Source organism: Saccostrea cucullata, unplaced genomic scaffold (assembly GCF_032062105.1).
Source record: "Saccostrea cucullata isolate Sc308-1 unplaced genomic scaffold, CSIRO_AGI_Scuc_v1 ctg2284, whole genome shotgun sequence".
In the NCBI taxonomy this organism is placed as follows: domain Eukaryota; kingdom Metazoa; phylum Mollusca; class Bivalvia; order Ostreida; family Ostreidae; genus Saccostrea; species Saccostrea cuccullata.
In genome coordinates this window covers 1-27,567 of record NW_026936238.1, presented here as the reverse complement: position 1 = coordinate 27,567, position 27,567 = coordinate 1, and the positions used below count along the sequence as shown (strand labels likewise).

The following is a 27,567-nucleotide window of genomic DNA, read 5'->3' as shown; positions in this document are numbered from 1 at the left end:
AAAGTCAAATCATCATAACATTGGTTTTATATACTAGAATAGTACTGTTAGTAATAAAAAGCGCAGGATCTGCTTAATTGAGTTATTTGTCAATTTTAAAAGTGAAATTTTTTATTTTGAAAGGAGAAAGAAGAATTTGGCCCTGGGTCCCAGCAGGAGCAGAAGAGTGAACTGGTTGCTAAGGACGACAACCAAGACAAGACAGAAACAGACGACAAATCAGACAAGCAGACGACAGATGAAAATGAGGCTGAGGAGAATGACGAAAACCAGAAACCACAGGAACTGGAGCAGATAGATGAGGTGAGTACTAATAAACCACAGGAACTGGACAGGTACTGAGGTAGTACTAATAAACCACAGTGTATTGTAACAGAAGATGAGGTGAGACATAAACCACAGGAACTGGAACAGGTAGATGAGGTGAGTACTTATAAACCACAGGAACTGGAACAGGTAGATGAGGTGAGAACTAATAAACACAGAGGAACTGGACCAAGGTAATGAAGTAGAGTACATAAAAGTTGTAATAACAATTTTGCATTATGAATATATGTGGAAAAGCCCTGAAGGCTTATTTTAAAACAGGAAAACCTTTCAAAAGCCAATTTATGAAAAACTAAACTGGAAGTATGTCCTCAAGATACAATGAGTACTTATTAACATACACAGGAACTGGAACAGAGCCCCCTGGTGGTGAGTACAAGAACCACAGGAACTGGAACAAGGGAAGAATACTTATAAACCACAGGAACTGAACAGGTAGATGAAGTGAGAACTAATAAACCACAGTAACTGGAACAGGTAATTACAATAGTTTTTATAACACAGGTACTGGAAAGGTTAGATGAAGTGAGTACTTTAAACCACAGGAATAAAGCTGGAAAATTAGATGAAGTGAATACTTATAAATTTACAATATACTTCAACAGGTAGATGAAGTGAGAACTAATAAACCACAGGAACTGGAACAGGTAGATGAAGTGAGTACTTATAAACCACAGGAACTGGAACAGGTAGATGAAGTGAGAACTAATAAACCACAGGAACTGGAACAGGTAGATGAAGTGAGTACTTATAAACCACAGGAACTGGAACAGGTAGATGAAGTGAGAACTAGTAAACCACAGGAACTGGAATATTTTTGATTAATAAACACAAAATCAAATTAATAAGTACATATTGTACTGTTTGCTTAAATGATTTATTGAGAATATACTACAATAGGCTTATAATTGTCTCTGTTTATTGTAGTCAGAATATGATGACGACAAAATCGACCCTAACCATGGTAACCAAGAACCCCAGCAGGCCCCTGACAACATGGATCTCTCTGACGACATGAAGCTGGATGAATGTAGAGGCTGGGGTCACAGAGGAAGACCAGGTCAAGGTGGTACAACAGTTTTAATATACAATCTTGCATTATGAATTTTATATGCGGAAAACCCCTAACAGGCTTATATTAAAAGTCAAAACCTTTCAAAAGCCAATTTATGAAAAACTAAATAAGTATGTCCTTAAATACAAACCACTTAAAATAAGGCAAAGAGCCTCCATCAGAGCCCCCTGGTGTGAACAGAGATGGCAGAGAGGACAGGGAGATAATCAGGACAAAACAGGAAGGTCCCCTAAGAACTTGTCAGAAATTACAATATTTGTTTTTCTATAACACATGTACAAAATAGTACATGTGCATTATGAAATGTTGAACCAATTTTTGATATATACCGTATATACAAGCCCTAACATTTTTGGGTGTTAATTTCACACACATAATCCAAAACTGTGTGAACTTATAGGCGAGTGTAAATAGAATGACTGGTAATTATATGAAACTCTCTAAAATACGTAAGCCTATTAAATACAACCGAACAGGCTCAGACTTATGTTAGTATATACAACTGGAAAATCATCATAAGAAGAGAATATTTCTATACATTTCTACAATTACTTCAAAGACAATCAAAGTCAGATCATCCATTTAAGAAAGAATAAAAATAGCACAGTAGATATTTTAACCCAGTTTTGTATAATGTATCTTTGTAGGAAGTGGAACCAGAAATGTCAGAGGACCAGAATAACCAGACAGAAGAGGAACCAGACAAAGATCAAGGAACCAGGCAAGAGGAGGAAGGAGAGGAGGATCCAGGGTTTTCTGCTCAGGTACAAAACTAAACTCAAAATATGTCATTTGATTTAATACACTTAATCAAATTAATATTGTACGATTTCCTAGTATTATGTTGTTGAAATAGTGAGTAGTTCAATGATCACGTGTATTTCAGAATGAACCAACAGATGTCAGTGCTGAGGATGAAGAAGACAGCTCTAGGAACAAGGATGACAAACCCCAGGCAGCAGATAATTATGGGAAGACTTCCCATGATTCCCAGAATGTAGAAGTCAAATCAGCCCAGGATAGGGAGGGGAACCAGACAATTTTCCAGAAAGAGGTCAGACTTTATTGAGGCCGGGCAGCTTATTTTCCAGTGCAGATAGTTAATGATCTGAATTTCAGAAAATACTGATTTCAGTTCTATAACTTTCTTTATAATTATAAAACGTTAAAAATATTATGGCAAAGATAAAATTTGCAAAATATGTTCCTGGTACAAATCTTCGTCTTTTATGGTTGAGTTATAATACTAACTGGGAGTTATACATCTACATGCATGTGGCAAACACCTTAAACTGTAATGTACACATATTTACAGAGTGAAGGAACTGGAACCTCAAACTTAGAAGCTGAAGAGGGTCATGAAGGTCAAAGTTCAAAGGTTGCTCCATCATCCACCAATCAGTCTCAGAAGGTAATCTGGCATCATTTTTTTTTTGTTCTTATTGAAAAATACATGGTCTTTGAGTTTATGTATAATTAAGGAGTTTTAAATCATAGTATATTGTATTACAAGTATATATAAAGGCACAAATATCCAAGCCCAAATTTTTAATCCATGTAAGACAGAAACATTTACCATACACTGTCCACCCATTACACATCCTATTGTAATTGTACTTGTAGTCTGTGAAGAGAAAAGCTGGTCAGTCCAATGAAGACAGAAGTTTGGGATCTAACGAGAACCAGTTTAAGAAGCTGAAGACCATTGAGGAGGCTTCTGCCAATGAGGAGGTATTTTAGTTAGAAGCTTTTCCTATGTAGATTGTAACACAAGTTTTGATTGGTTAACAAGTCAGGTGTAAATATCTGTAATGTAAGGAGCAGTGCAAAAAAAATCAATAGATTATGTGTCATTAGAAGGGTGGTTACCTTGAATCATCTTTCTTTCACATTGAAATTAGATTCATCTGTATTTTGTAGAGTGAGGAAAATCAAGATTCTACAGAAAAAGACTCAGAGCTGTATGAACATATTAATGACACTAAATCTTCCCATGATGCTCAGACACTAGATGTCGCCACTGATAAACAGCAGATGGAGGAGGCTGTACCTAACAGAGAGGTGGATCCAGAGAATGAAGGGGTGGAGGAGGAGGTGAAGATGGAAGAGGACAAAGAAGAGGTGAGTAAAGAAAACCTCTGTAGCATGTGTCAGAGTTTGGAGGTTTAAAGTGAAAAAGATAATGAAAATTACCTGTATGAATTAAGAAAGACCCCCCCCCCGCCCCCTTCACACAAGCTTTGTTCTGGATTTCAGCTAAGAAAGTTCAGGTATTGTGATATTTCATTATAAATTTAATGTAGAGTTTATAAGAAGTCCTGATCTTTCCACAGGAAATTGATGAAAATGTGGAAAAGCTATCATCTCACCTAAATACAAAAGACAAACATAGCAAGAAGAGGGAAGGAAGGAATGAAGAAGGGATGAATGAAGATCAGGAGGAGACAAAGAAGTATGAAACAGAGGGTGTTGTCAAGGAAACACTGGGGGCCTCAAGGGGACCAGAATCTACAATTCACACCACACTGGAGAATCTCCACCTAGAGGCCAGGGTACGTCAATACTCAACATAATTATGTAGTCTTGTCACTCCTTCTGTAAAGTCAGATATTTCTTTTAATTAATGTTGAAACCTGACAGATATAAACAAAAAGATTTTCACTCCTGGTAAATTTAGATATATTTATTTTTAACTTTTACTGGAACGTGATGAACATAAAAGAGGTTTTTCAGGGTTCTGACTTGGATGTGGAGAAGCTTAGATCAGAGTTAGAGGAGCAGTTGTCTACCTTTACCAACACAGTCAATCACACAGCAGAGGCAGTGAGTTTTACTGATAAAAGAATTATTTTGAATATAATCAATAGTGAAATCTTTTGTTACAAACACAACAATCTCTGGACTATTACATTGTACATTTATTATCTTTATTATATTACACTGTACATAATTTTTGGTGCTTATTTATTACATTATTAATTGTTGACAGGAGGAGGCAGCATCAGAGGCGTGGCACCGATACGAAGCTCTGACATCAACTCTGTCTCAGGAACTGTGTGAACAACTCAGGCTAGTGTTAGAGCCCTCACAGGCCACAAAACTCAGGTAAGGTCCCCTGAACTGTGTGAACAACTCAGGCTAGTGTTAGAGCCCTCACAGGCCACAAAACTCAGGTAATGTCCCCCTGAACTGTGTGAACAACTAAGGCTAGTGTTAGAGCCCTCACAGGCCACAAAACTCAGGTAAGGTTCCCTGAACTGTGTGAACAACTCAGGCTCACAGGCCACAAAACTCAGGTAAGGTCCCCTGAACTGTGTGAACAACTCAGAGTGTTAGAGCCCTCACAGGCCACAAAACTCAGGTAAGGTCCCCTGAACTGTGTGAACAACTCAGGCTAGTGTTAGAGCCCTCACAGGCCACAAAACTCAGGTAAGGTCCCCTGAACTGTGTGAACAACTCAGACTAGTGTTAGAGCCCTCACAGGCCACAAAACTCAGGTAAGGTCCCCTGAACTGTGTGAACAACTCAGGCTAGTGTTAGAGCCCTCACAGGCCACAAAACTCAGGTAAGTGTTAGAGCCCTCACAGGCCACAAAACTCAGGTAAGGTCCCCTGAACTGTGTGAACAACTCAGGCTAGTGTTAGAGCCCTCACAGGCAACAAAGTTCATGCTTAGGTCGTGTAAAGATTCAGAAATTACTGTTTAATGTGATTTCTGATGATTGTTATATTTTGGTGTGTTTAGGGGAGACTACAGGACTGGTAAGAGATTAAACATGAGGAAAGTCATTCCATACATCGCCAGTCAGTTCAGGAAAGACAAAATCTGGCTCCGTCGTGTTACCCTCAAACCCAGCAAAAGACAGTACCAGATCATGCTGGCTATAGACGACTCCTCAAGTATGGTGGACAACCACTCCAAACAGGTCAGTTATAAAAAAAACATGGAGGGTAGGTCAAGATACAGACAGAAACGTAAACATTCAAAATCAAACCAAAGAAAAAGGATAAACAACGGAAATAATGTAAAGTCACATATTTTTGTGGGGTCAAATTTTTTGTGGATTGAGTAAAACCTCTTGGTTCATGGGGATTTGAAATCATGGAAGTGGAATTGTTGAGAAGTTATGTTTGTGGCATTTTGCATTTTATGGTGGACATGAATTCGTGGGTCTCTTTATACCTCGAAAACAAAGAAAATTTAACCCCAACAAAAATTTGTGATTTCACAGTAACACACAAAAGTAAATCTGATTTGAATTTATAGAATGGTATGCAAAATGATAGGGGAGAGGGTAATTTTTTGTAGATGATTTTTATCCTGTATATGTCAAAATAAATATCAGTCAAATTTACAGATTTTTTTTAGTTGGCTTTTGAGTCCCTGGCCTTGATTTCTAATGCTCTGACTTTGTTAGAGTCAGGGGATTTGAGTATCTGCAGGTATGTTATGAATCAATGTAAAAGTAAGTTTTTGTTTGTAGGAATTTAAAAAATATAGATTGTAGTACGGTAAGTTCACTTTTTAATAAACAAAAATTATATCCACAAACAGTTTTGGAGAGTCTGTACAAGTCCTTCACCCGTTCACTGAGCAGTTCACAAGTCACTCTGGGTCCAGATTGTTACAGCAGTTTACTTTTGAACAGAAGAAAACCAAAGTGGCTCAGGTATGACTGAAAAAAATGTTAGCACATGTGCAACAACTGTAGCAAATAAAACTTATGACAAGAGGTCTGTGTACAACGGTATGCTCATACTTACTCTAATTTCTTTTCAGCTTTTGAAGAAAGCCACATCAATGATGATGGACGCTCGCTCCCGACAGCGGGGAATGCTGGGTAATCCCGAGACGTCACAGTTACTGCTGATCGTGTCTGATGAGCGGGGCTTGTTTAATGAGGGAATGAAGACGGTCAGATCGGCCGTCAGACAGGCGCGGGAGGCCGGAGTCTTCCTGGTGTTTGTTATCATTGATAATCCCCAAAACAAGGTACAGAACTCCCGAATTCCCCATGTTCTATTTTTTGGATAAATTGAGTGGATAATTTTGGATAATTATACCCGCACTTTCTAAAGAAAGTTCGGGTATATTGTTGTTACTCATGTCCGTCCGTCCGTCCGTCCGTCCGTCTGTCACACTTTTCTTCCCTGAACTCCTCCTACATTTTACACAGTAGCTTAATCATCTTTTGGGAGATGGTTTGTGGGGTCATGTAGATGTGCAGTAAGGTTTTGGAATTTCGATTTTGCCCCGGGGGCTCAAATGGGGGTCGAAAAATGATGTTTTTTGTCCAAAAAGCCCCGTCTTCCCTGAACTCCTTCTACATTTTACTCAGTAGCCTAACCAGGTTTTGGGAGATGGTTGGTGGGGTCATGTAGATGTGCAGTAAGGTTTTGGAATTTTGATTTTGCCCCAGGGGGTCAAATGGGGGTCGAAAAATGACGTTTTTGTCCAAAAAGCCCCCTCTTCCCTGAACTCCTTCTACATTTTACTCAGTAGCCTAACCAGCTTTTGGGAGATGGTTGGTGGGGTCATGTAGATGTGCAGTAAGCTTTCGGAATTTTGATTTTGCCCCAGGGGGTCAAATGGGGGTCGAAAAATGACGTTTTTTAAGCAAAAAGCTCCGTCTTCCCTGAACTCCTCTTACATTTTACTCAGTAGCCTAATCATCTTTTGGGAGATGGTTGGTGGGGTCATGTAGATGTGCAGTAAGGTTTTGGAATTTCGATTTTGCCCCGGGGGGTCAAATGGGGGTCGAAAAATTATGTTTTTTGTCCAAAAAGCTCCGTCTTCCCTGAACTCCTTCTACATTTTATTCAGCAGCCTAATCATATTTTAGGAGATGGTTGGTGGGGTCATGCAGATGTGCAGGTAGGTTTCAGAGTTTTGATTTTGCCCCGGGGAGTCAAATAAAGGTCGAAAAATGATGTTTTTTATGGAAAAAGCCCCATCTTCCCTGAACTCCTCTTACATTTTATTCAGCATCCTAATCATCTTTGGGAGATGGTTGGTTGGGTCATGTAGATTGCAGTTAGGTTTTGGAATTTTGATTTTGCCCCGGGGAGTCAAATAAAGGTCGAAAAATGATGTTTTTTATGGAAAAAGCCCAGTCTTCCCTAAACTCCTTTTTTGTTTTAAACAGTGGTCTTATCATTTTTTGGGAGAGTTCACTCTTTTGAAATTTTGTTAAAACATCAAGGTCAAGGGGTAAAAAATCATAGCATGTTGGGAGCCTCTTGTTATGGGTAATGTTCACTTGAAATGTGAAAGTCAAATCTCTTCTCAATGAAAAGGAAATACAACATTAATGAAAACTAAGTTAAACTTCAAGGTCAAGGTCACAGAGTCAAAAAGTCATGATACATTTTGGAAGGTCTTATCACAGGTAATATGAATGCCCTTTCATTTATCTTTCAAAATGAACAATTCAAAGCAATTAATTTTTTAAGGAAATTAGGTCAAACTTCAAGATCATGGGTAATGAAAATCATAGTGTATGTAGAATGGTATTGTCCCATTTAATACTAATACACATGTTTAATATAAAAGTCCTATCTCTTCTCATTCAAAATATACGACCATGATGACCAAGGTTAAATTTATTGTGGCAGATGGGCAGATTGACAAACAAATGAGATTTAATGTACCCTACCTTTAGCAAAAATGGGGACAATAAATGTCTTTGCTGTTCTTGAGAAGAAGATTTATGTTGGAACAAGATGTGTTTGTGAAACACTACACGCCCGGCGGCAACAAAGTTAAAAAAATCTTCTTTTAGCATATTGATCACAGTCAAGGTCACAAGGTCATTGACCATGGTGTCATTCGAAAGAACTTAATCAGTGGAGTATGCGTACTAAATATGAAGTCCCTATCTCCTATGGTTCAAAAGTTGTGGCAAAAAGTGTAAAGAGCTATTTTTAGCATATCCGTCACAGTCAAGGTCACAAGATCATTGACCTTGCCGTCGTTTGAGAGGACTTTATCGGTGGAGTATGCATATCAAATATGAAGTCCCTATCTCCTATGGTTCAAAAGTTATGACAAACAGTGGAAAAAGCTATTTTTAGAATATAGGTCACAGTCAAGGTCACAAAGTCATTGACCATGGTGTCATTTGAAAGAACTTAATCGGTGGAGTATGAATACCAAATATGAAGTCCTTATCTCTGATGGTTTAAAAGTTATGGTAAAAAGTGTAAAAAGCTATTTTTAGCATATAGGTCACAGTCAAAGTCACAAGATCATTGACCTTGATGTCATTTGAAAGGACTCTATTAGTGGAGTATGCATACCAAATATGAAGTCCCTATCTCCTATGGTTCAAAAGTTATGACAAACAGTGGAAAAAGCTATTTTTAGCATATAAGTCTTAGTCAAGGTCACAAGGTCATTGACCTTGAAGTCATTTGAAAGGACTTTATTAGTGGAGTATGCTTACCAAATATGAAGTCTCTATCCCTTATTGTTCAAAAGTTATGGCCAAGGTTAAAGTTGACAAACAGACAAACAGATAAACAGACAAACAGACAAACAGACAGGACAAAAACAATATACGCCCGGGATCTATCGATCCGGGCGCTTAAAAAGTACCCTGCATATTTAAATGTAAATTGGTTGAAATTAGCCCAGTGGTTCTTAAGAAGTTAATGTGAAAAGTTTGCAGATAAACAGATGGACAACAGAAATCAGTACATTTCAGAAAACAGTATGCTTATAAATAGTTAATCAAGGTGCTTTGGGTAGCAAAATAAAGCTACACTGGTAAATCTAATTCATCCGCAGAGCTTAGTATATTTCAATATGCACAACCTTTTCAACTCTTATGATTATTTTTTAAAATTTATATCACCATGTCTCATTCAAGGGAGAACTAGAGATATGACCAGATGTATATCTGTTGAATATAAAATATGTACATGTATTCTGTGTTTTTTTTAATAATTTGTTTGTTTGTTGTGACAGCAACTGTTATGGCAGCTTTTGGCAAAGGTTGAAGTTTCTCAAATGTAAGTCAAACTCCAAGGTCAAGGTCAAAGGGTCTAAATTGTTGGTATCAAAGGGAAAGTCTTGTCACAAGGAATACAAATGTGAAAAAAGGGAGAAATCCCTAGAACTTCCTCACCTGTTCAAAAGTTATTGCCAAGGTTAAAGTTAAAATTGGATTCAACTCTAAGGTCTAGGTCAAAAATAATTATACCTGTTGAAAGTTCACAATGATTACACATGTAAGAGCATGAAAGTCCTAGCACCACCTGTTCAAAACTTACGCCAAGTTCAAGGTATTTTTCTTGTAAAATTGGGTCAAACTCCAAGGTCAAGAGATCAAGAGGTCAAAATTGGTGGTACCCATTAAAAGGTTTTGCCAAAAGAAATTTACCTATGAAATATTGAAGCCATGTGTATAGCCCAATCCACTTAAAAAATATGGGCAAGGTTAAAGTTTCCGTGGACAAACAAAAATACATAAACATAGGAAACAAAATATGTATAAATAGTCAAATGAAAAAATGTTCTACTATTATGGAGTCAGAAGATCAATTGTCATTTCAGGTACAGGGAGTCAGTGGCTAGGGAGATCAGACCCCCCCCCCCCTGGAATTAGCAGTTATTCAAATAAGACTATATATGTACTGCAGAGAATAAAAATGACTTTGGACATCCCCCCCCCCTTAGAAAACAGGGACTCCACCATCATTGTTTTTATTATTATTTTTTATTTCCATCTCAGGAAATCTTGGGCTGATTTTTTTGACTGAGGTGTGACACCCCCCCCCCCCCTTTCTGAAAAAAAATTCTGGATCTGCGTCTGTTATATACTGAATGTCCGCAACGGGAGATAACTTGACAATGTGAAATTTGTCGACTGTGGCATGCGATGATCTTTGACCATGTTGACCCTTTTTGAACTTCAACCTAACCATTTGCATTTATTTATTTTTATGCAATCTATACTAAATCTTGTACTTACCGAATGTCATAGGTCGTGACAACGAATTCATGAAATATAATCCATATAATCCAATTAAAACACAAATGATTTTAAATGACCACACTGCATCGTCAGCATACAATGTACATGTGCTAAATAATCTCATTCGACAAACCTTTGCTGATTCCGTTGCCAGTATGAATTGGCCGAGGTGTGCCGAGAGGTGATATCTATAAATATGATAATGGGTGACGCAAACCCAATGTGAATGTAAAAAATAAAACTGTTTAGTACAAGAACAAATTTCAAACTATCATAATAAACTAAACTATGTTTTTTAAAAAAAGTGAGAATGAGAGAGAGAGAGAGTGTGTGTGTGTGTGGGGGGGGGGGGGAGATAGGCATTGACAAATTAATCGGGTTGTATTTTCGATGGGTTTTTTTCCCGACCAAATACTAAAATCAGTTTGCACATTTTGATAAATTCATCAAAAACGCTTTGTACTAAAATAATATTTTATGTCGTTGAGAAAGTAAATTTACAAAGTTCCAAATTATGGGAAAATTATTTATTTGAATCTAATTAAGTAATTAACTTCAATCATTAATTAAATTCTGTTATTTCAGACTGGTTATGAATTAAGTATTTTAAAATACATATGTGAGGCTCAGAGTTGATATGGTCATCTGAAAATTTTATGTTCAATTTGACGAATACATGTACGGTGATAATTATAGAATTATTTTGACTTCTTCCTTGCAGGCGCGTAGCCAGGCGTACGTTTGTACGCACAAACGTCCACATCATTTTCAAAAAAAAAGGGAAAAAGAAAGAAAGAAAGGAGAGGAAAGCGAGACAGGCATAATATTGTAAAGCGTACTCATAATATTGGCAAAATATTAGTAAATTATAATTTCAGAAATAATAAAAATTAAAAGATTTTCTCGGATTTTGGTTTACTATCGAATATTGATGATTTTTTCCAAAGTGTAATTACATTCTTAAAGAGTTTCTCTACTGTAAATGTCGCATACTACAATGTATAAGCCCAGTCGGTTCCCAGTCGATAATTTTATTTCATGCCAAAAATTTCAATATTTAGTAATGGAAATTAACTTCCAACCGCAATGCTTAACTTCTGTAACGATAACTACCCCCTCCCTCCCCCCAATTTAACCTAATATCAGATTAATGCGAGACTTCAAAAATCATAATTTAACTTTATATATGAACATAACAAATTGAAAAATTAGTAAAAATTCAATTTAGCCTTAAAAAAAATAATAAGGCCTGTTTAAGTATTGACATCCTACGTTAAAACCAGTAGTAGATTTCGTGGTCTGTCTAAACTATGCAGTCAACCACTCTCACCAACTATATATCGTATGTTACCATACGTATTTTGTCGAGCTTCAAAAGTCTAAAATCGTTTTAGTGGGTTCGCTTTTCGACAGATCTTTCCTCATTTTTAAGGTTAATGTCCGCATTTTGTGCAAGGGAAGAACAGACCTTAAATCTGGCTGCGTAACAAACCGAAAAAAAGATAAGAAAAATGCTATCAGGTCAAACATGCAGGTCAAACAAAAATTCACCAGCTTCCGGGAGCTTCGCCCCGTGGCCCCCCACCAGGGCTTCGCCTTGGACCCCAAATCCCCAGCCTATCCAGGCGTCCACATGAAATGTACCCTGGCTACGCCCCTGCCTTGGAAAGTCCAATATGAATGAGTGTATATTTAGAGGCAAACACCATAGTGCGGGTATTACTGTCTCATGACAGCATCTAGTTGATAATTTGAGTTTGTCATACATGTATTACTTTTAAATATTAAATATCATATGCTTCCAATTCCAGGATTCCATATTAGACATTAAAGTCCCAGTTTTCAGAAGTGGAAGTCAGGTAAGAACTCTACAAAGCAGAGAAGAATTTAATAATGAGTAATTAATAGCAAGCTTCTATGCTCTTTATGTCACTATATTTGCAAGTAACTTTGTGATTTGGTCCCTCAAACTCTTGTTGATGATGTTTTCCTGAAAGTTATTACTTTACAGGAATTTTTTAAATCATTTCCTATAAAAAGGGAGAGGGCAGATAATGTTTTTCAAAAAATGTGTTCATTCCAAATATCTTTACTAGTTAGTAATCATACAAATAAACTGTGTTCTAATTAAGGGGAGAACTGCAAAAGTTGTTAGCTATATAGGCTTGGAATGATAATAAATTATGTTTTTTCATTTTACTGACTTTGATGACAAGCATGTTCAAGAATATGGTGATGTAGATTTAAGACATGCATTTCATCTGTATTTGTCAATTTCAGCTTCCAGAAATCAAGCCCTACATGGATTACTTCCCTTTTCCTTTCTACATCATACTGCGAGACATTAACTCCCTTCCTAATGTGTTGTGTGACGCCTTAAGACAATGGTTTGAACTTGTGACGGCAGTGGATGTTTGATTTATTCTGTGTAGATACTGTGAAATACCTTTGTTTAAAGCTGTAACAGGTGCTTATTTCTGTGTAGATGTTATTTGATGCCGTGTGACAATGGTTGATCTTGTAAAAGCTATGGATGATTATTGCTGTGTAGATGGATGTGCTGTGGTTTGAGAAGGAACTTGCGAGGAAATACAATGTATACATTGTATTTCCAATACAATGATAATACAATATGTGTGCAATACCATGTGAGATGGAAATAATGTGATTAGAGTTTTGAAAAAAAAGTGAACAAACCACGCATACAATTTATTGAATTGATCTATTATAACAATGGTTACTATCCTTTTAAATATTTTGTTTCTAGTGAAACATTATACCAGGTCATACACTAGATAAATATTCTTTTTCACATTTCAAAACTCGTTGATGATGTTAATGTATGCTCCCAAGTGATGAGAGAGCTGAAAAATTAGTAACTTTATAACTTTCGAACAAGAAGTGTTTTTACGAGCCATTTTTGTTGTAAACAATAAACCATTGTATAGTTGTTAACCCAGCATTTTGATTGATCTTTTTACAAGACCAGTAAGACGCTTGTAAAATTTACTACAATATGGTCTGACAAAGTAACAGTTGATAAAAATGTCAAATCGTATATGTGAAAAGGGGAGGATTAAACAAAGTCATTTCACTATGTGTGATTTTTTAGCTCTACTGGTCAGAGACCAGAAGAGCTTATGCAATAGTTATGCGTCTGTCGTCCGTCTGTCCGTCTGTCTGTTTGTAAACAATTTTTTCAAAATGCTACTCCTCCTACAGTTTTGGTCCGATTTTAAAATAACTTAGAACACAAGTAGACTACACTACGATACATAATTCTGTGCATTGGTTTTTGATTTCAATGAACGGTGTTGCCGAGGCTACTAAAAATAGAAATTTCTGTGAAATTTTTCAAAATGCAACTCCTCCTACAATTTTGGTTTGATTTCAATATAATTTGGCACACATAGTCAAGTAGACTACACTAAGATACATGATTCTGTGCATCGGTTTTTGATTTCGATGAACGGTGTTGCCGTGGTTACTAAAATAGAAAATTGTGTGAAATTGTTTCAAAATGCTACTTCTCCTACAGTGTTGGTTCGATTTCAATATAACTTGGCACCCAAGTAGACTTCACTAAGATACATAATTATATACATCGGTTTTCATTTTGATGAGTGACAATGATAAATTTTCTATTTATTGCTGATTTAGAGTCTCAGGTCCCAACTGCTACTTTTCTCTTCCTTTGTTTTAAGTATAAACCAGTAGAGCTACAGTCTCGAGAGATACTGTAGGTTAGTTTATCAATTAAAAGTATGCCATGAGACACATGATTCAAATTGTCCTTTGTTTGAGGGATGTTAATGTTTCTTTGGTTAATGTTGAAATTAAGTTGTTAAGCCTCTAAATACTGAAAAATAAAGTATGCGAGAAAAAGTTTTTTTTATCTTTATATCATTATATAAAATTGGATATTATACATGTACAGTCATTGACTGAGTTCGAGGGCAACATGCATTTTGTTTGACCAAAGAACCAAGCTGTTTGGTTCATGTGTTGACAAAACAGTTTGCCAGAGAACAGAAAGTATAATGACTAACATTAAAAGTTTTATTAAGTTTGAAGATCAGTTTCCTAAGCAGTTAGGAACAGAGGGGTGAAAATTTATTTAGATGGGAGGTAAATGCTACTTAAGCTAATTTTCACTGCAAATGCTGAATGGAAATTGATATAGAGAATTATTATCAGAAAAACAAACAAAATCAAGTTTTGTATTTGATTCAGTCAATAAATTTTGGACAGTTTTATGTTCTCTTGACTTGCAAAAATTCCAATTATTTGAGGGGGGGGGGGGTTTGAAGTATTTTGCAAACATGTTTTGTTATCAAAGGTTTACTCTGGCATATATGACTTCTTCTACTTCTTTTTTGATTGAATAATATGTTGACAGCGAGAGAGTTTTTGTTAACAACTTGTTTTAAATTGGCTCTTTGTTTTCATTTTGAATATAAAGCAAAACAAAAGTTAATATGTATGTTGCTGATATTCTTAAAACAAAGTCTTTAATTTACCATTTTGTTCCGACCTATTGTGATTCGAAATGTACGTATGGACGACAACCCCTCTTGCAATATAATATTTAATGACTTTAACGTATAACCATATCTTTGTGACAACATGTTACTTCAGTTTTGCATGGAGGAATATTGGCAGGACTGTGATTTGGAGATGCTTTAATCTGTTCTGCTGAGAGGAATCCACATCAGGGAGTAAGTTTATAACATACTCCCCAAAAATTGCCCTGAGAAATTATTTTACTACAGGGCATGATAAACATCTAAGATAAAATTTAAAATTAAACATTTTAAGCGTATATTATAAGGTGTTCTTAATGATTAAAATTTTGTTAGTAAACAATCATTGTAAGAGGGGGTTAAAATGAATCTCATTTTATTTCAAATCTCTATTTGGAAACTTTAATTTTAAAACTACATCGCATAAAGAATTTCTCTCTTCTTGGATAAGTTAAAGGTGTGATCTTTTTGCTATTTGATTTTTTCAGGTTTCTTTACAGGTTTGTTTAATTAGAAATATATTATGATGTAGACCATCATTTTGTTAGTAAACAAACAGGCATTGTAGGAGTAGCTTGAACTTAAGCTCATCCAACATTTTATTACTTTACTTTATTTGGAAACTTAAACTGCATTGCATAAAAATTTTCTCACTTTTGTAATACTAGTAAGTGAGGTGTGATGATCGTTTTGATATTTAATTTTTTCTTCAGGTTGAATATGAAATAATTTATATTGTAGACAGTCTTCTGGCAATGTAGACAATAATTCACTTAACCTGTGTACGTGGCAGAGTCTGCTGTCTGTCTGTATGTTGTATGTGGATCTCTCTACACCAGACACACTCTCTGTCCGTTCTATGCTCCTACAAAAGATGTTAGAGAGTTACAGGGAAGCAATGAGTAGGTCAAGGTCAAGATCTCCTCTGCTTGACGACATTAAAGGTCACCTTGAGCTGATACAGGGTGTCATGGGACAGGTGGTCAACAGTGTAAAGAGTCTAGTGCTGGAGAAATACAGAACAATTAATAACAGTAAGCAATGAATATGTCTTCCAACTTTTCTCAGTAATTGTTGTGAATTGCAGAACAAATAGAAAAACAGCTATCAAACTTCAGAAAGGAAAAAAAAATGATCAGTAATGATGTTTTTTTGAATTTTTCTATTCCTCAGCTGATGTCATGCAGTACTACATGGACCCCCGATATTGCCCCCAGGTTCTGAGGTCTGTCTGTGGGGGAGACAGCTATGTGTGGGCAGTGAACCTCTACACTCTGGTGTCTCACGTCAGTAGGACTTTATCACTGGGGGCTCCACTGGGGGACAGACTGAAAAAGTTCTTAGAGGGTAGGTCAATATCTATCAGGCAATTTAGTACTTTGCTTCTATGAAATTTTAATGAATGTAAGAATGTCACACAGTACTGTACAATGTATTTGTGGTGCCCATTATCTCAATTTGAAAGAAAGAGTGATTTTGTTTATGAATTTGTTTGTAGAAGGGAGCAAGGAGATTTTTGATGTAGATTATGGGACCCTTGAGAATCTGATGATTGATGTAATACAGACAGATAAAATCCTACAGCAATTCAGCCACCTTGGTAAAGACATGGATTTCCAGGATATAATTAAGGTATGTTTCTGAGTTTTCACTCCTCTTGACCCATAAAACTATTCAAAATGTTGAAATCACTTATTCAATTCCCAATTTTCAAAACATTCATGACAAGCATCTATAGAAAGTTGGATTTTCATTAAGATAAAAATATTATTGGTTGCTAGGTAATGGATAAGATCTGCTGGGTTGCTAGGATGAGGGAGTCCTTGGTTACCTACACACAGGATCATGACCTTAACAAGGTCATTCTGTTTTACTCCTGGGTCAAGGACAAACTACTGCCTGTAATGGGTGAGAGGTAAAGATCTAAGTCAAGTAATGGGATATTCCTGTACTAGATTCATTACAGTGGCATGTCAGTACTTGGTTCAATTCATTGAAAAAAAAATTGGCAAAACTGAAAAGAAATCCATAACTTTTGTCAAATTCATTGAAATCAATTTTTTTAATGACCAAAAAAAAGAATTATTAAAATATTTCTCTGTGCTTTGATAATTGTTGATTTTGGCGTTTCCACTGAAAACTTATGATTATACTAGTATTCTTCAACAGTAAGATGGACAACTACAGAAATTATGTGATATTCATAAAACAAATTTTTCTCCCTTTAGGTTTATGGAGTGTTTCCCACATCTGTACCAGGCTGGTGAAGGTCTGCTGTCAGGATATGAGGAGACGGATTGTTACATCAGGTTCTGGAACTCCCATGGTCACCCACACCCTTACAGAATCCAGAGTGAGGCTGAGGACCGCTTGACCCTAAGTGACCTCTGTAAACTGTCTGACATCCATAGAGAGGCTGCTGACCTCATTATGAACTATAAAGTCCAGTTACATCTAGAGAGGAGGCGTGAAATCGTGTCATTAGTAATGAATGCAGGGACTGAAGTGAAAGCTGAAATTCCATATGGTATGAATAAGGCAGGCCTTCAACCAAAAAAATAAATTCTTTTTTATAAGATGGGGATTTTCTAATAACTGTTAGCTAAGTTTCTGAAGTGGCATTGCTTTCTGTTATGTCTATCCTCCTTTAATTTGAGCCTCATGATTTTGTTTTTGTTTGCATTACCTATTGCAATATTTAAATTTAAAAACTTCCAGGCAATAACGCTGAGACCATTAGAAAGGTTAGACAACTCCTTCAGCAATATAACCTAACACGAGAGGAAATAAAGGCAGTGGACAATGCAATGGAAATGGACCAACCAGAATACAACAATCAACTGTCACTGTGCAGCCAGTCAACGACTGGAAATCATGTTGACCTTTGGCCTCTGAAAGATCACATGTTTGTTCTCGCTGAGCTGAAGCTGGTCAATGGAATGATGACATCAACTTTTACTGCTTCATCAGAGATAGGGGCATTAGTTAACTATGGGAGTCAGTTTACTCCTGTGTCACCGATAGTTTTAGCAAAACTGAAAGCAAAGTGTGAAGACAAAAGTCAAGTAATTTTAATGTTTTATTATTGAACTGAGGCCAACTTCAATGTGATGAGTAAATTGATGTTAAATACACAGGAAAGATCTAAGTAAAGTAATAGTGTATACAGTGTACTTTAAAAAGCAGGCTTCATATTTTAGTTGCTTTGGCGCAGACAGCAATGTGCTAATTTATGAATACACTGTATCTCTAACAAATCATTTCCATATACAATACACTGAACGGACATGTAGCGCTAATTTATGTTGATGCCAACAATTCCAAACCCAGTGATTATGCTTAATTTTGAAAAGCTACCCCAATTTATGTACACGTACAGTTCCTTTAGAGAGCTTGCTATTGGAAAATCAAGATTTTATCATTAAGATATGCATAATTAACAACGTTTATTTACAGGAAGCTGTCAGTAACACTTTGTGTGAGATACTCAGTGATCTGTACCAACAACTGTGGACCAACACCTCCGCTACAGGACTAAACTGGTGGTTAAACTGGTCCTCATCCCCTCAGAGCACAACATCAAGTATTGAAAGGACCAGAGAAAATTGGGTAAGGTTGGATTTAGTCTTAGATACTAAAATTAACTTGATAGCTTTGACCCTGGTCTATTAATTAGGGATTTATCTAGCTATTTTGTTTTACTACCGTTTAATATGTAAAGGGGAAAATTGAAAGCCGCAGGCTCGATCTGAGTGCCAGAGGCGCAAGTATTCTAGGGGGATCCGGGGGCAAGCCCCCCAAGAAAATTTTTAAATAAATGGAGCAAAATTCTCCATTCAAAAAGCTTCTGAGGGTCATTTGTAGACCTTCACAAAAGCCACAAAAACTTCACTTTTTAGACAAAATAAAAAAAAAATTAAACCAGGTCAGTACTTTATTTCATTTTTTTTGCTGAATATCTATCACAAATTAATTCTGTTTTTCATGTTTCACTACTGATATTGTTTTTGTTGTTACTCCATTCTTCCAATTCATAGTGATATAAGCTCCATCCTACTCATCTACATTTTCTTTTTAACTCTGCAATCGCATAGTTACATATCTTTTGACGTCATGGACTTGGCACATGTTTACCAATCAATATCAAATAAAAGCTTGAATAATATAATTCTTTCTTTTAAAAGCATTTAAATGACTAGGATGGTAAATTAGGATATGCTGTTAAACTTCAATTGGACAAAAACGGAAAATTTCAAAACAAAGTTTTAAATATTCTCCGTTTAATTAGGAAATTTTCTATCTGAGAAAGGGGAATTTTTGCACCTTTTTCTTGAGGGGAAAGGTACCGTTTACTGGTAGTAAAAACAGCCTTGATAAATCCATGTAATAAGCTACTTTTAATACATGTACGTACATGACATTGTTTAATATTTGACAGCTGTAGAGCAACATTGAATGTTCAAATGCTCATTGACAATTAGTATTCTAAGCAAATCAAAACAAACTGGCCAATTTTATAACAGTGAAGAGAACAAAAAAATTTTACATGTGTATTGTACAATTTAAAATATTATGGTTGTTTGGGGAAAAACACTATGATACATAATAATATTTGATAATATTAATATTACAAATTCTGTAATTTCATATTGCAAAGATTATTGATAAAGATCAAATGCTGTGGAGATATAGGTGAACTTCCTTGTGTGTCACAACATAGTTATCTGGCTTGTTATTTGTGTAGTATTTGTCTCAAATATAAATATAAGCAATCAACAACAAGACTGCTATTAAAAATTATCAATGGATTAAATCTGGGATTTGAACATGTTTTCAACTAAATTCATTTTCCAGTGAACCTTTGTTTATTTCTCCATTAAATTAACACTAATTAGCATAAACATAATACAGTAAATAAGATATCATTTTTCTGTTTTCTGTAAATACTTGTACACAGAGACAGTAGAACTTCTTCCCCCGACCCACAGATTGTGTTGATCATCAACACAGAGAGCACAGGGACGTGGAGGACATTGATCTGGTGCGAGTAAGAGGGACAGGAACTGACCATTGATGTCCAGCAGGTGGACACTAAAAGTGTCATTAGACATAGGATAGCCATTACACACAAGAATGTTTCCCAGGACATCTGTACAGATTCCATAAGGACGGAATCCATGATGAGACTGGTGACCAGAGTAAGAGAAGCGGTACTCTCCTGAGGCTGTCACCACCACAACCTTATTGGCATTAGAGTCAGATGTGCAGATATCACCATTAATGTTCTCGGTGATGTAATCTATACTTTGGTAGATATTTTGTCCTTTATCATCCCGCCGTATGTCCTGTAACTTTCTTCCTCCTCTGCTGTATCTGGTTATTTTATAGACTAGATTTCTCTCCATCACAACCAGTATGTGTCCATTGATAGGAGAGGAGAAAATGGCTCCAGGTTCCCAGCTACCTGTCTCAATAAACCTGATGATGGACTTGTCACTATTTACTCTGTATACAGAGTTTTTATTGTAATCTGTGTAAAGCAGTTCTCCCTCTGTTGTTACTGTGTGGTTACCTCGGAAATTTAAAAAAGTGATATATATTTTATGTAAGATGTTTTCTTCCATGTCATACTGAATGATATTCATAAGATCACTGGCCCAGAATTTGTTTGGGGGTAAGAGAGACAAATGATACACTTTTCCCTGGATAGTTTTTTCACTTACTTTTGTAACAGATGAGAGTTCAAACCTTTCTGATAAATCTAGTTCTATTTTACCAAACTGTTTGGTTATCTCTTCTTTATTTAGTGTACCTGATGTTAAAATTGGCAGTTTGGGTTCAGATTTGCTGGGCATCTTCAGGGTAGCTAAAGAAATGTCTAATTGGAATTTCATGAGTTCGGTGTGTTTAATTGATGACATTCTACTCTCATAGTCTGCAATCATTTTTTCTAGGTACTTTATGTAGTCCTCTGTTTCCTTCTGTTGTTCCATCATTTCAGTCAGAACAGAGTTTTCAATCTCATCCAGTTTTTTATTATTATCAGTTAGTATATTGTCAACAACCTCTTTCAGTTCATCTGCTCTATTTTTCATGGAAACTCTAAACTTGGCAATTTCTTGCTTGACATTTTCTCTCTTTTTCCCAATTGATTCAACATTATTTTTAGCTGTAGGAATGACTTCTTTCCAAATCTCAGTTATTCCTTTCTGACATTGCTGCAGATTGTCATTGTAAATGGTTTCAAGGTCACTTTTATCATGATCACTGTGATGTTCGGTAAAACATGTAGAACAAAGAGGATCCTGGCAAATTTTACAGTAAACGTTTAAATGTTGTGTGGGATGGATCCTGCATTTCTCTGACGGGAGTTTTCTCTTTCTCTTGTGATAGAGGACAATGTCATGTCCACTGTTCTGCTCTAGATGGCGCTGTTTGCATTCATCACATATTCGCTGATGACAGGTGTTGCAGTAAAACACAGAAAAGTTCCTACATAATCCCGTGTCACACTCAATAAAGTGCTGGGCTGTATCTGGTACCTGGTCCATTGTTGTTGTTTCAAACTCTAAAAAATAGTCATTATCAGAGTGTAGGTAATGGAGACACTCTAGGTAGTGGTATGAGTGTGTATAGCTTCAACATGTTCAACACTTACTAATTTAAAAGTATTACCTTTTATGTGATCTGGTAGTTAAATCTCTTTCACAATACTTCAAGTCGTGATAAGTATCAGCCATTTGTAATGTAAGATATGTATCCAGGTAGAATGTAATTTACCTCCTGTTATAAACAAAGACACATTGTGGCAATGAAACCACAAATAGCTGAGGTGAGCCCAGTGACAAAAACATTTAAATCTCCATGCAGTCTTGGCATCGTTGCAGAAATTGAATAATAAGAGAATAAATGGGCCATACTAGCACACAGTAATTGTAATTTAAAAAAAACAAAAGAGCAAAGATGTTAAACAATACTGGCTCTTTAAAAATGTTTATAATTTAAACATTTAAAGAATTGGTTTATCAATAAAATATTGACCTTGATTGTGCTGATGTACTCTAAGGAATTCCTGCACTTTAGTAAGAAACAGCATTAAGTTGCTTCCATTGAAAACAGTGATGCAGTGGTTAGAGCATCTGCTCTAGAATGGTGAAGTAAGGAGTTGATCCTTATGTCGTTGATTTGAATCCCACTGTAGAACGTGGAGACTGGTCCTTTGGATTAGACCATATAAACCGAGTTTCCATGTAACCCTCACTGCTCAATGGCCCCTAATAGCTGCAGAACTGAAGTTCTCTGCTTGCATGCTCTACCTGAAGTGAGGAAGAAAAAAATCAGTGTAAATCAGAAGTTTTTACAACACATGGATCTGTAGCTCCCTGCTTTACCTGTCTGAATTTTCTCAAGCACAGAGCTACAGTTCTGCAGCTATGACCTGAGTAAAGGAGAAAATTTGCATCTCTCCACCAACAAGTGGTGGTGACTTTATATGAGTGAAAAATTTTTGAAAAACACACGCATGATTGCATTACCATATCTCTTCCGGCTCCGTTTGTAGGATATAATTATGACAAAAAAATCTAAATAATATTAAATGTATTTATATGTTCTCTTGTTGTTGTCTAATGTTTAAACCAAATGTGATGAGAATTAAGAACAGGAAAAAACTAAAAGGACTATATCCACAGACATTTGACTAAGTACTTGGCACAGCACAATTCTCAGTAACAAAGGAATCATAATTTAATATATTATTGCTTGTGTGCTCTTGTTCAATTCATATGAAGTAATACTGTTTAATTGCTGGCTACATGTCAAAAAAAATTGATTAATGTCATCAAATTAAATATGTTTTAGAGTCCAGAAAGTCTTCATAAGTCAGTACTAAGTCAGACTGCCTACCACCTGATGTGTGGAGAATCTGAGGAAACACTAAAGCCATCACAGGACAGACATCTCACTATTCATGTTTCCCTGAGAGACTTAAAATCAAGGCTTCACAAATTACAGATCCTGTCACAGCACATCTGGTCTCAAGGTTAAATGTTGTGTAAAGGGAATCTCAAAACTAGGTAAGTTTTAATTATGTGTTGTGTGTATTCACAAGCTTCAGGAATTTATTGAAAGTCAATAAATTAAATAATTTGTATGACAAATATTAATAATATACAAAGTCATTGTGTTGTCCTTTTAGGAAATTGTTGAGACAGCACAATGTCCAACTGTTTGTATCAATACTTCACTCCACTGTGGCAATGTTTAAAACCAAGGAATCAGAAGATAAATACAAACAGAGTGTGTCTGAGTTCATCACCTGCCTCCAAAACAAAGATACCTCTCATAGGGACAGTGAACAAATAATCCAAACCATAACAGACCTCCTGCATGGAGTTATGGGTCCTGATCTATTTATAGTCAGGGAGTGTTTGAGTGGAATACTTGCCGTTTCTGATGATGAGGCTGATATGAGTACAGTAGGGAGACAGTGGGTGTATGTAGGTCTACTGGGCATGCTCCTCCACAAACCAAGGTCACCTGTTGATCCCGTGGTCAAAACACAGATCAAACTACAGCTAAAGCAAAGGGAGGTAAGATCAATTACAGAAAATGTTTACATTAAGAAATTAATGTAAAAATGTTTTTGCTCTTGATTTTTTTTTCCTGTTGCAAAATTGAATAAACTGAAAATAATTTTCAAGTAAATTTATATAAATCAAAAATAAATAAAAAATAAATTAATAGTTAAATAATTTTTATATCAGCTGGAGGAGATCAATACAGATATTGAGGTCAAGGTCATTCATCACAGACAAATGACAGGTCTACATCTGCTGGACACGCCCTCCCACCTACAACATCCTCTGATCCTCCACTTGATTGACAGGAGGGAGAAGTTACAGAGACAGATAGAGGCTTTACAGTCCCGGCAGGCCTACAGACCAAGTGCTTGTCAGGTTAGTGGCTTGATATTTCAGGATTAATGTGATGGCTATATGTTAATGACAATAGAATTGTTCAAAACATTTTGGGCAATATGTGTGTAAATTTTATCAGTTTCTCTGTCAGTTGTCTTTCTTGACTTTGAAATTCATTGCTCTCTTGCAGTACAAACAACTTTTGAATATGATAAGGGACTTTGACAGTACCAAAGGATCTGCCACTCACACAATTCAGCTGATGGAAAAATTATTAACAATTTGTAAATCTGGAGAATTATCCAATGAGATTGCAGAAGAGAGGACCTGGCAGAAAACTCACCAGCGATTGGTCAGTTCCCTGGAGGAGGAGTTCCCTTTGTACAGAGACATCACCACACCCTTCATAGTCGCCCTCCAACAGGTGAGTGATTATAAAGTTACAGGTTGTTTTTTTATGCCCCCCCCCCTCCCTGAGTCCACAATGGGGGCTGTTTGCTCTTTCTTTTAAATTTCAAATGAATTTACAAGTTAGACATGTTCTCATGTGAAAAGCCATTTCAGCATTTTAAGTGTAAAGAAATAATGAGACCTTGTTTGTTTCAGGTGAGATGTGGGATGAGGCTTATAGCTGGCTGTGCAACAGAAGCAAACAATGCACAACAATTGACAGACAGACTGAAAGTGACCAGTCAGGTAGAAGCACTTCTAATGATGGAATAAGTTTGAATTACATTATCCATATTTTCAAATTAAAAATTGGGTTCAATTTTCACCTAGTTATTGTGAATTTCTCAGAAATATAAATTTATAAATATATATTTTGCTCTCAAGGTCCATGAGACAGTTGGTCACATCAGGGAAGCAGCTCATCTGTTGGTAAAGTTCCCGTTCATTTCATCAGATGTATTCAGCAGTTGGAAGCTAGCTCAGAAAATCCTGTTAGTAGAGAGACTGGTGTCTGGTTGTAGGGGTCAGGTGGAGGAGAACGGGACAGAGCAAACTTCAAGGTAAATGTGTAGTTATTTGTTTTCTGCCTTTATAGAAAAGTGTTGAATTTTCATTGGTTGAGGAGAGGACTATAATATTATATAAATGGTGCCTTTTTTGGAGGGTAACAGATTAAATTGGCACCCCAAGCAAAACCATTGTCAACCGACGCGTCAGCGGAGGTTGACAATGGTTTTCCGAGGGGTGTCAATTTCAAATGTTACCCTACAAAACAGGCACCATTTATTTTATTATACTGAATGTCTTATTGATTTAGGACGTCAGCGAAAAAAAACCGTCGATCGTCTTTACGCTCATGCATAGAAAGCTTTCACACTCACCGGTTCACTAATCTCCTTATTGTTTGTTTGATACTCGAATTCGAGTCATTTATCAGGTTATAAGGTTCGTTATTTCTGGCTCGCAAGCATGTTTCCTACACTGGCAAAGCATGTATCGTCTGTCGTTTGTTGTTTTAAAGTAAGCTTTATCGCAAGCAAGCTTTTATTGACGTCAAGATAATTCCGGTTCTTTCAAACGCGCAACTGACGTTTTGAGAATTCTACGGTGAACCGTACGCGCATAATTTCCACGCATGTGGCATTACCGTTGTGTTACCCGTTGTCACGTATGTTGCTAAGGCTCAGGGTAATCGAACGGATTGTTACCTGCGTCTAAACCAATCAGATTTTAGTATTTAACATGAAAGTATAATAAATTAAACTATATCATGCTGGTTCTAATATGTTACGTTCTATCCCTTCCTCTTTCAGACTTTACCTTGGTGCATTGTTTTTACTGCGGAACTCAGCCATGATGAGAAAAGAATTAAATAGAGAGATTCTGATGTCTCTGCACCAAATCTTCAATCGTTTTGTGTTGTCATGGAAACATCAGGAGGAGATACGACGTCAGAAAGAGGCTGATGAGGGTCTATATAAATACAAGACAAATCTCCACGGCGATGACAGAGACAATGATGTGATAGAGGAGGAGGAATTCAGACAGAACTTTCCCTCCTTTCAGCAGGTTAGTCAGGGTGGCCTGGACTGAGGTTGAAATTTGTCTTCAAAATACAAAAAAAAAAAAATCATGAAAGAAAATAAGATTTTCAACATGTAGATCAGCGTGTCATTGTACAGAACTATATTGTAATAGGTGTCTACAGAATGTGAAAGGTTTGAGATTTTGTTATCTTAAAATATGTAAAATGTGTATTCAATCCTACTGAATTTTTGCTATGTGTTTTTCTTTTGATAGGATTTCCAAGACTTGATGACACCCTACTCTCTGGAAGACACTGGTTTATCTGAGCCTTTGGAACCGGAAATAGATGACGCATCCCAGAGAGTGACTGACAGGGAAGTGGCAGCTGTAAGCCACACCCACCAGCTACTGTTCTCAAGTCTGTCCTCCTCTGATTGGCTACAACAAAGTCATGTGACAGAGGTCATGACCAAGGATATCACAGAGCCCTCATTGTTGTGCTATAGCATTGCTGCACCTTTGTTTAGAGGGCAGTGGAACTGTAAGTTTAATCTTATGTTAAAAAAACAATAAAGACACTTGATAACCTAAGTAAGAACAGATTTCATCTCAATAAGTGATACAGTCAAACATATACATACATACATTCGTAATTTCATTTTTTCTCTTCTCGACAGTGTCAGAAGTAGAAAGGCAGACATTAGGAAGCCACCTGGTGGCCAGTCAGACACTACAAGAGGACATAAGTCTGTATATGATAATCAGGCTGAGAAATCATCACCAGGGTTATGATGTTTACCGTGACCCTAACTTGTCAGAGGTCATTCAGTGTGTTCCTATACTACAGAGACTGATGGTCAGAGTAAGAGAACTTCAACAGGAGTGGCCAGACCACCCAACACTAATACAGGTAATATCATCCAACACTTATACAGGTAATATCATCCATCACTTATACAGGTAATATCATCCAACACTTATACAGGTAATATCATCCAACAATAATACAAGTAACATCATCCAACACTAATAAAGGTAACAATAATATCATCCAACACTAATACAGGTAACATCATCCAACACTTATACAGGTAATATCATCCAACACTTATACAGGTAATATCATCCAACACTAATACAGGTATTATCATCCAACACTAATACAGGTAACATCACCCAACACTTATACAGGTAATATCATCCAACACTAATACAGGTAACATCATCCAACACTAATACAGGTATTCCAACACTCATAACATCAACACTAATACAGGTAATATCACCCAACACTAATACAGGTAACAACACCCAACACTAATACATGTAATATCATCCAACACTAATACAGGTAACATCGCCTAACACTAATACAGGTAATATCATCCAACACTTATTCAGGTAATATCATCAACACTTATACAGGTAACATCATCAACACTAATACAGGTAATATCATCCAACACTAATACAGGTAACAACACCCAACACTAATACAGGTAACATCACCCAACACTAATACAGGTAACATCACCCAACACTAATACAGGTAACATCATCCAACACTAATACAGGTAATACCATCCAACACTTATACAGGTAATATCATCCAACACTAATACAGGTAACATCACCCAACACTAATACAGGTAACATCGCCCAACACTAATACAGGTAACATCATCAACACTTATTCAGGTAATATCATCACACTTATACAGGTAACATCATCAACACTAATACAGGTAACATCACCCAACACTAATACAG

General features: G+C 36.4%; 4 protein-coding genes across 4 annotated transcripts in view; 3 read left to right on the top strand and 1 right to left on the bottom strand.

The window, feature by feature from the left end:
- LOC134245068 (midasin-like) overlaps positions 1–14,253 on the top strand; it is a 43,307-nt gene extending 29,054 nt beyond the window's left edge. The window contains 17 exon segments of the mRNA XM_062727330.1: positions 124–303; positions 1,255–1,356; positions 1,358–1,387; positions 2,050–2,166; positions 2,289–2,456; positions 2,718–2,813; positions 3,026–3,133; positions 3,323–3,523; positions 3,736–3,954; positions 4,136–4,225; positions 4,392–4,507; positions 5,147–5,327; positions 5,771–5,844; positions 5,957–6,071; positions 6,182–6,394; positions 12,191–12,238; positions 12,660–14,253. Coding sequence (XP_062583314.1) covers positions 124–303; positions 1,255–1,356; positions 1,358–1,387; positions 2,050–2,166; positions 2,289–2,456; positions 2,718–2,813; positions 3,026–3,133; positions 3,323–3,523; positions 3,736–3,954; positions 4,136–4,225; positions 4,392–4,507; positions 5,147–5,327; positions 5,771–5,844; positions 5,957–6,071; positions 6,182–6,394; positions 12,191–12,238; positions 12,660–12,797 — 2,196 coding nt within the window. The 3' untranslated portion in view covers positions 12,798–14,253.
- Positions 1–16,803, top strand: part of LOC134245069 (uncharacterized) — a 58,516-nt gene extending 41,713 nt beyond the window's left edge. The window contains exons 7-8 of the mRNA XM_062727331.1: positions 16,401–16,534; positions 16,684–16,803. Coding sequence (XP_062583315.1) covers positions 16,401–16,427 — 27 coding nt within the window. The 3' untranslated portion in view covers positions 16,428–16,534; positions 16,684–16,803. The remainder of the gene's footprint in view (positions 1–16,400; positions 16,535–16,683) is intronic.
- Positions 16,804–17,627: 824 nt separating this feature from the next.
- Positions 17,628–26,707, top strand: LOC134245067 (midasin-like; the record flags this gene model as incomplete). Its single annotated transcript, XM_062727329.1, has 11 exons — positions 17,628–17,967; positions 18,359–18,511; positions 22,763–22,977; positions 23,100–23,493; positions 23,668–23,859; positions 24,011–24,244; positions 24,427–24,516; positions 24,655–24,830; positions 25,584–25,839; positions 26,071–26,338; positions 26,475–26,707. Coding segments are annotated over exons 3-11 (1,872 nt in total), but the record flags the coding sequence as incomplete, so codon positions are not given.
- LOC134245070 (uncharacterized) lies at positions 19,434–21,453 on the bottom strand. Its single transcript, XM_062727333.1, has one exon. It carries the CDS (start codon positions 21,451–21,453, stop codon positions 19,825–19,827), a length of 1,629 nt encoding a protein of 542 aa, XP_062583317.1. The 3' UTR covers positions 19,434–19,824.
- Positions 26,708–27,567: the final 860 nt, after the last annotated feature.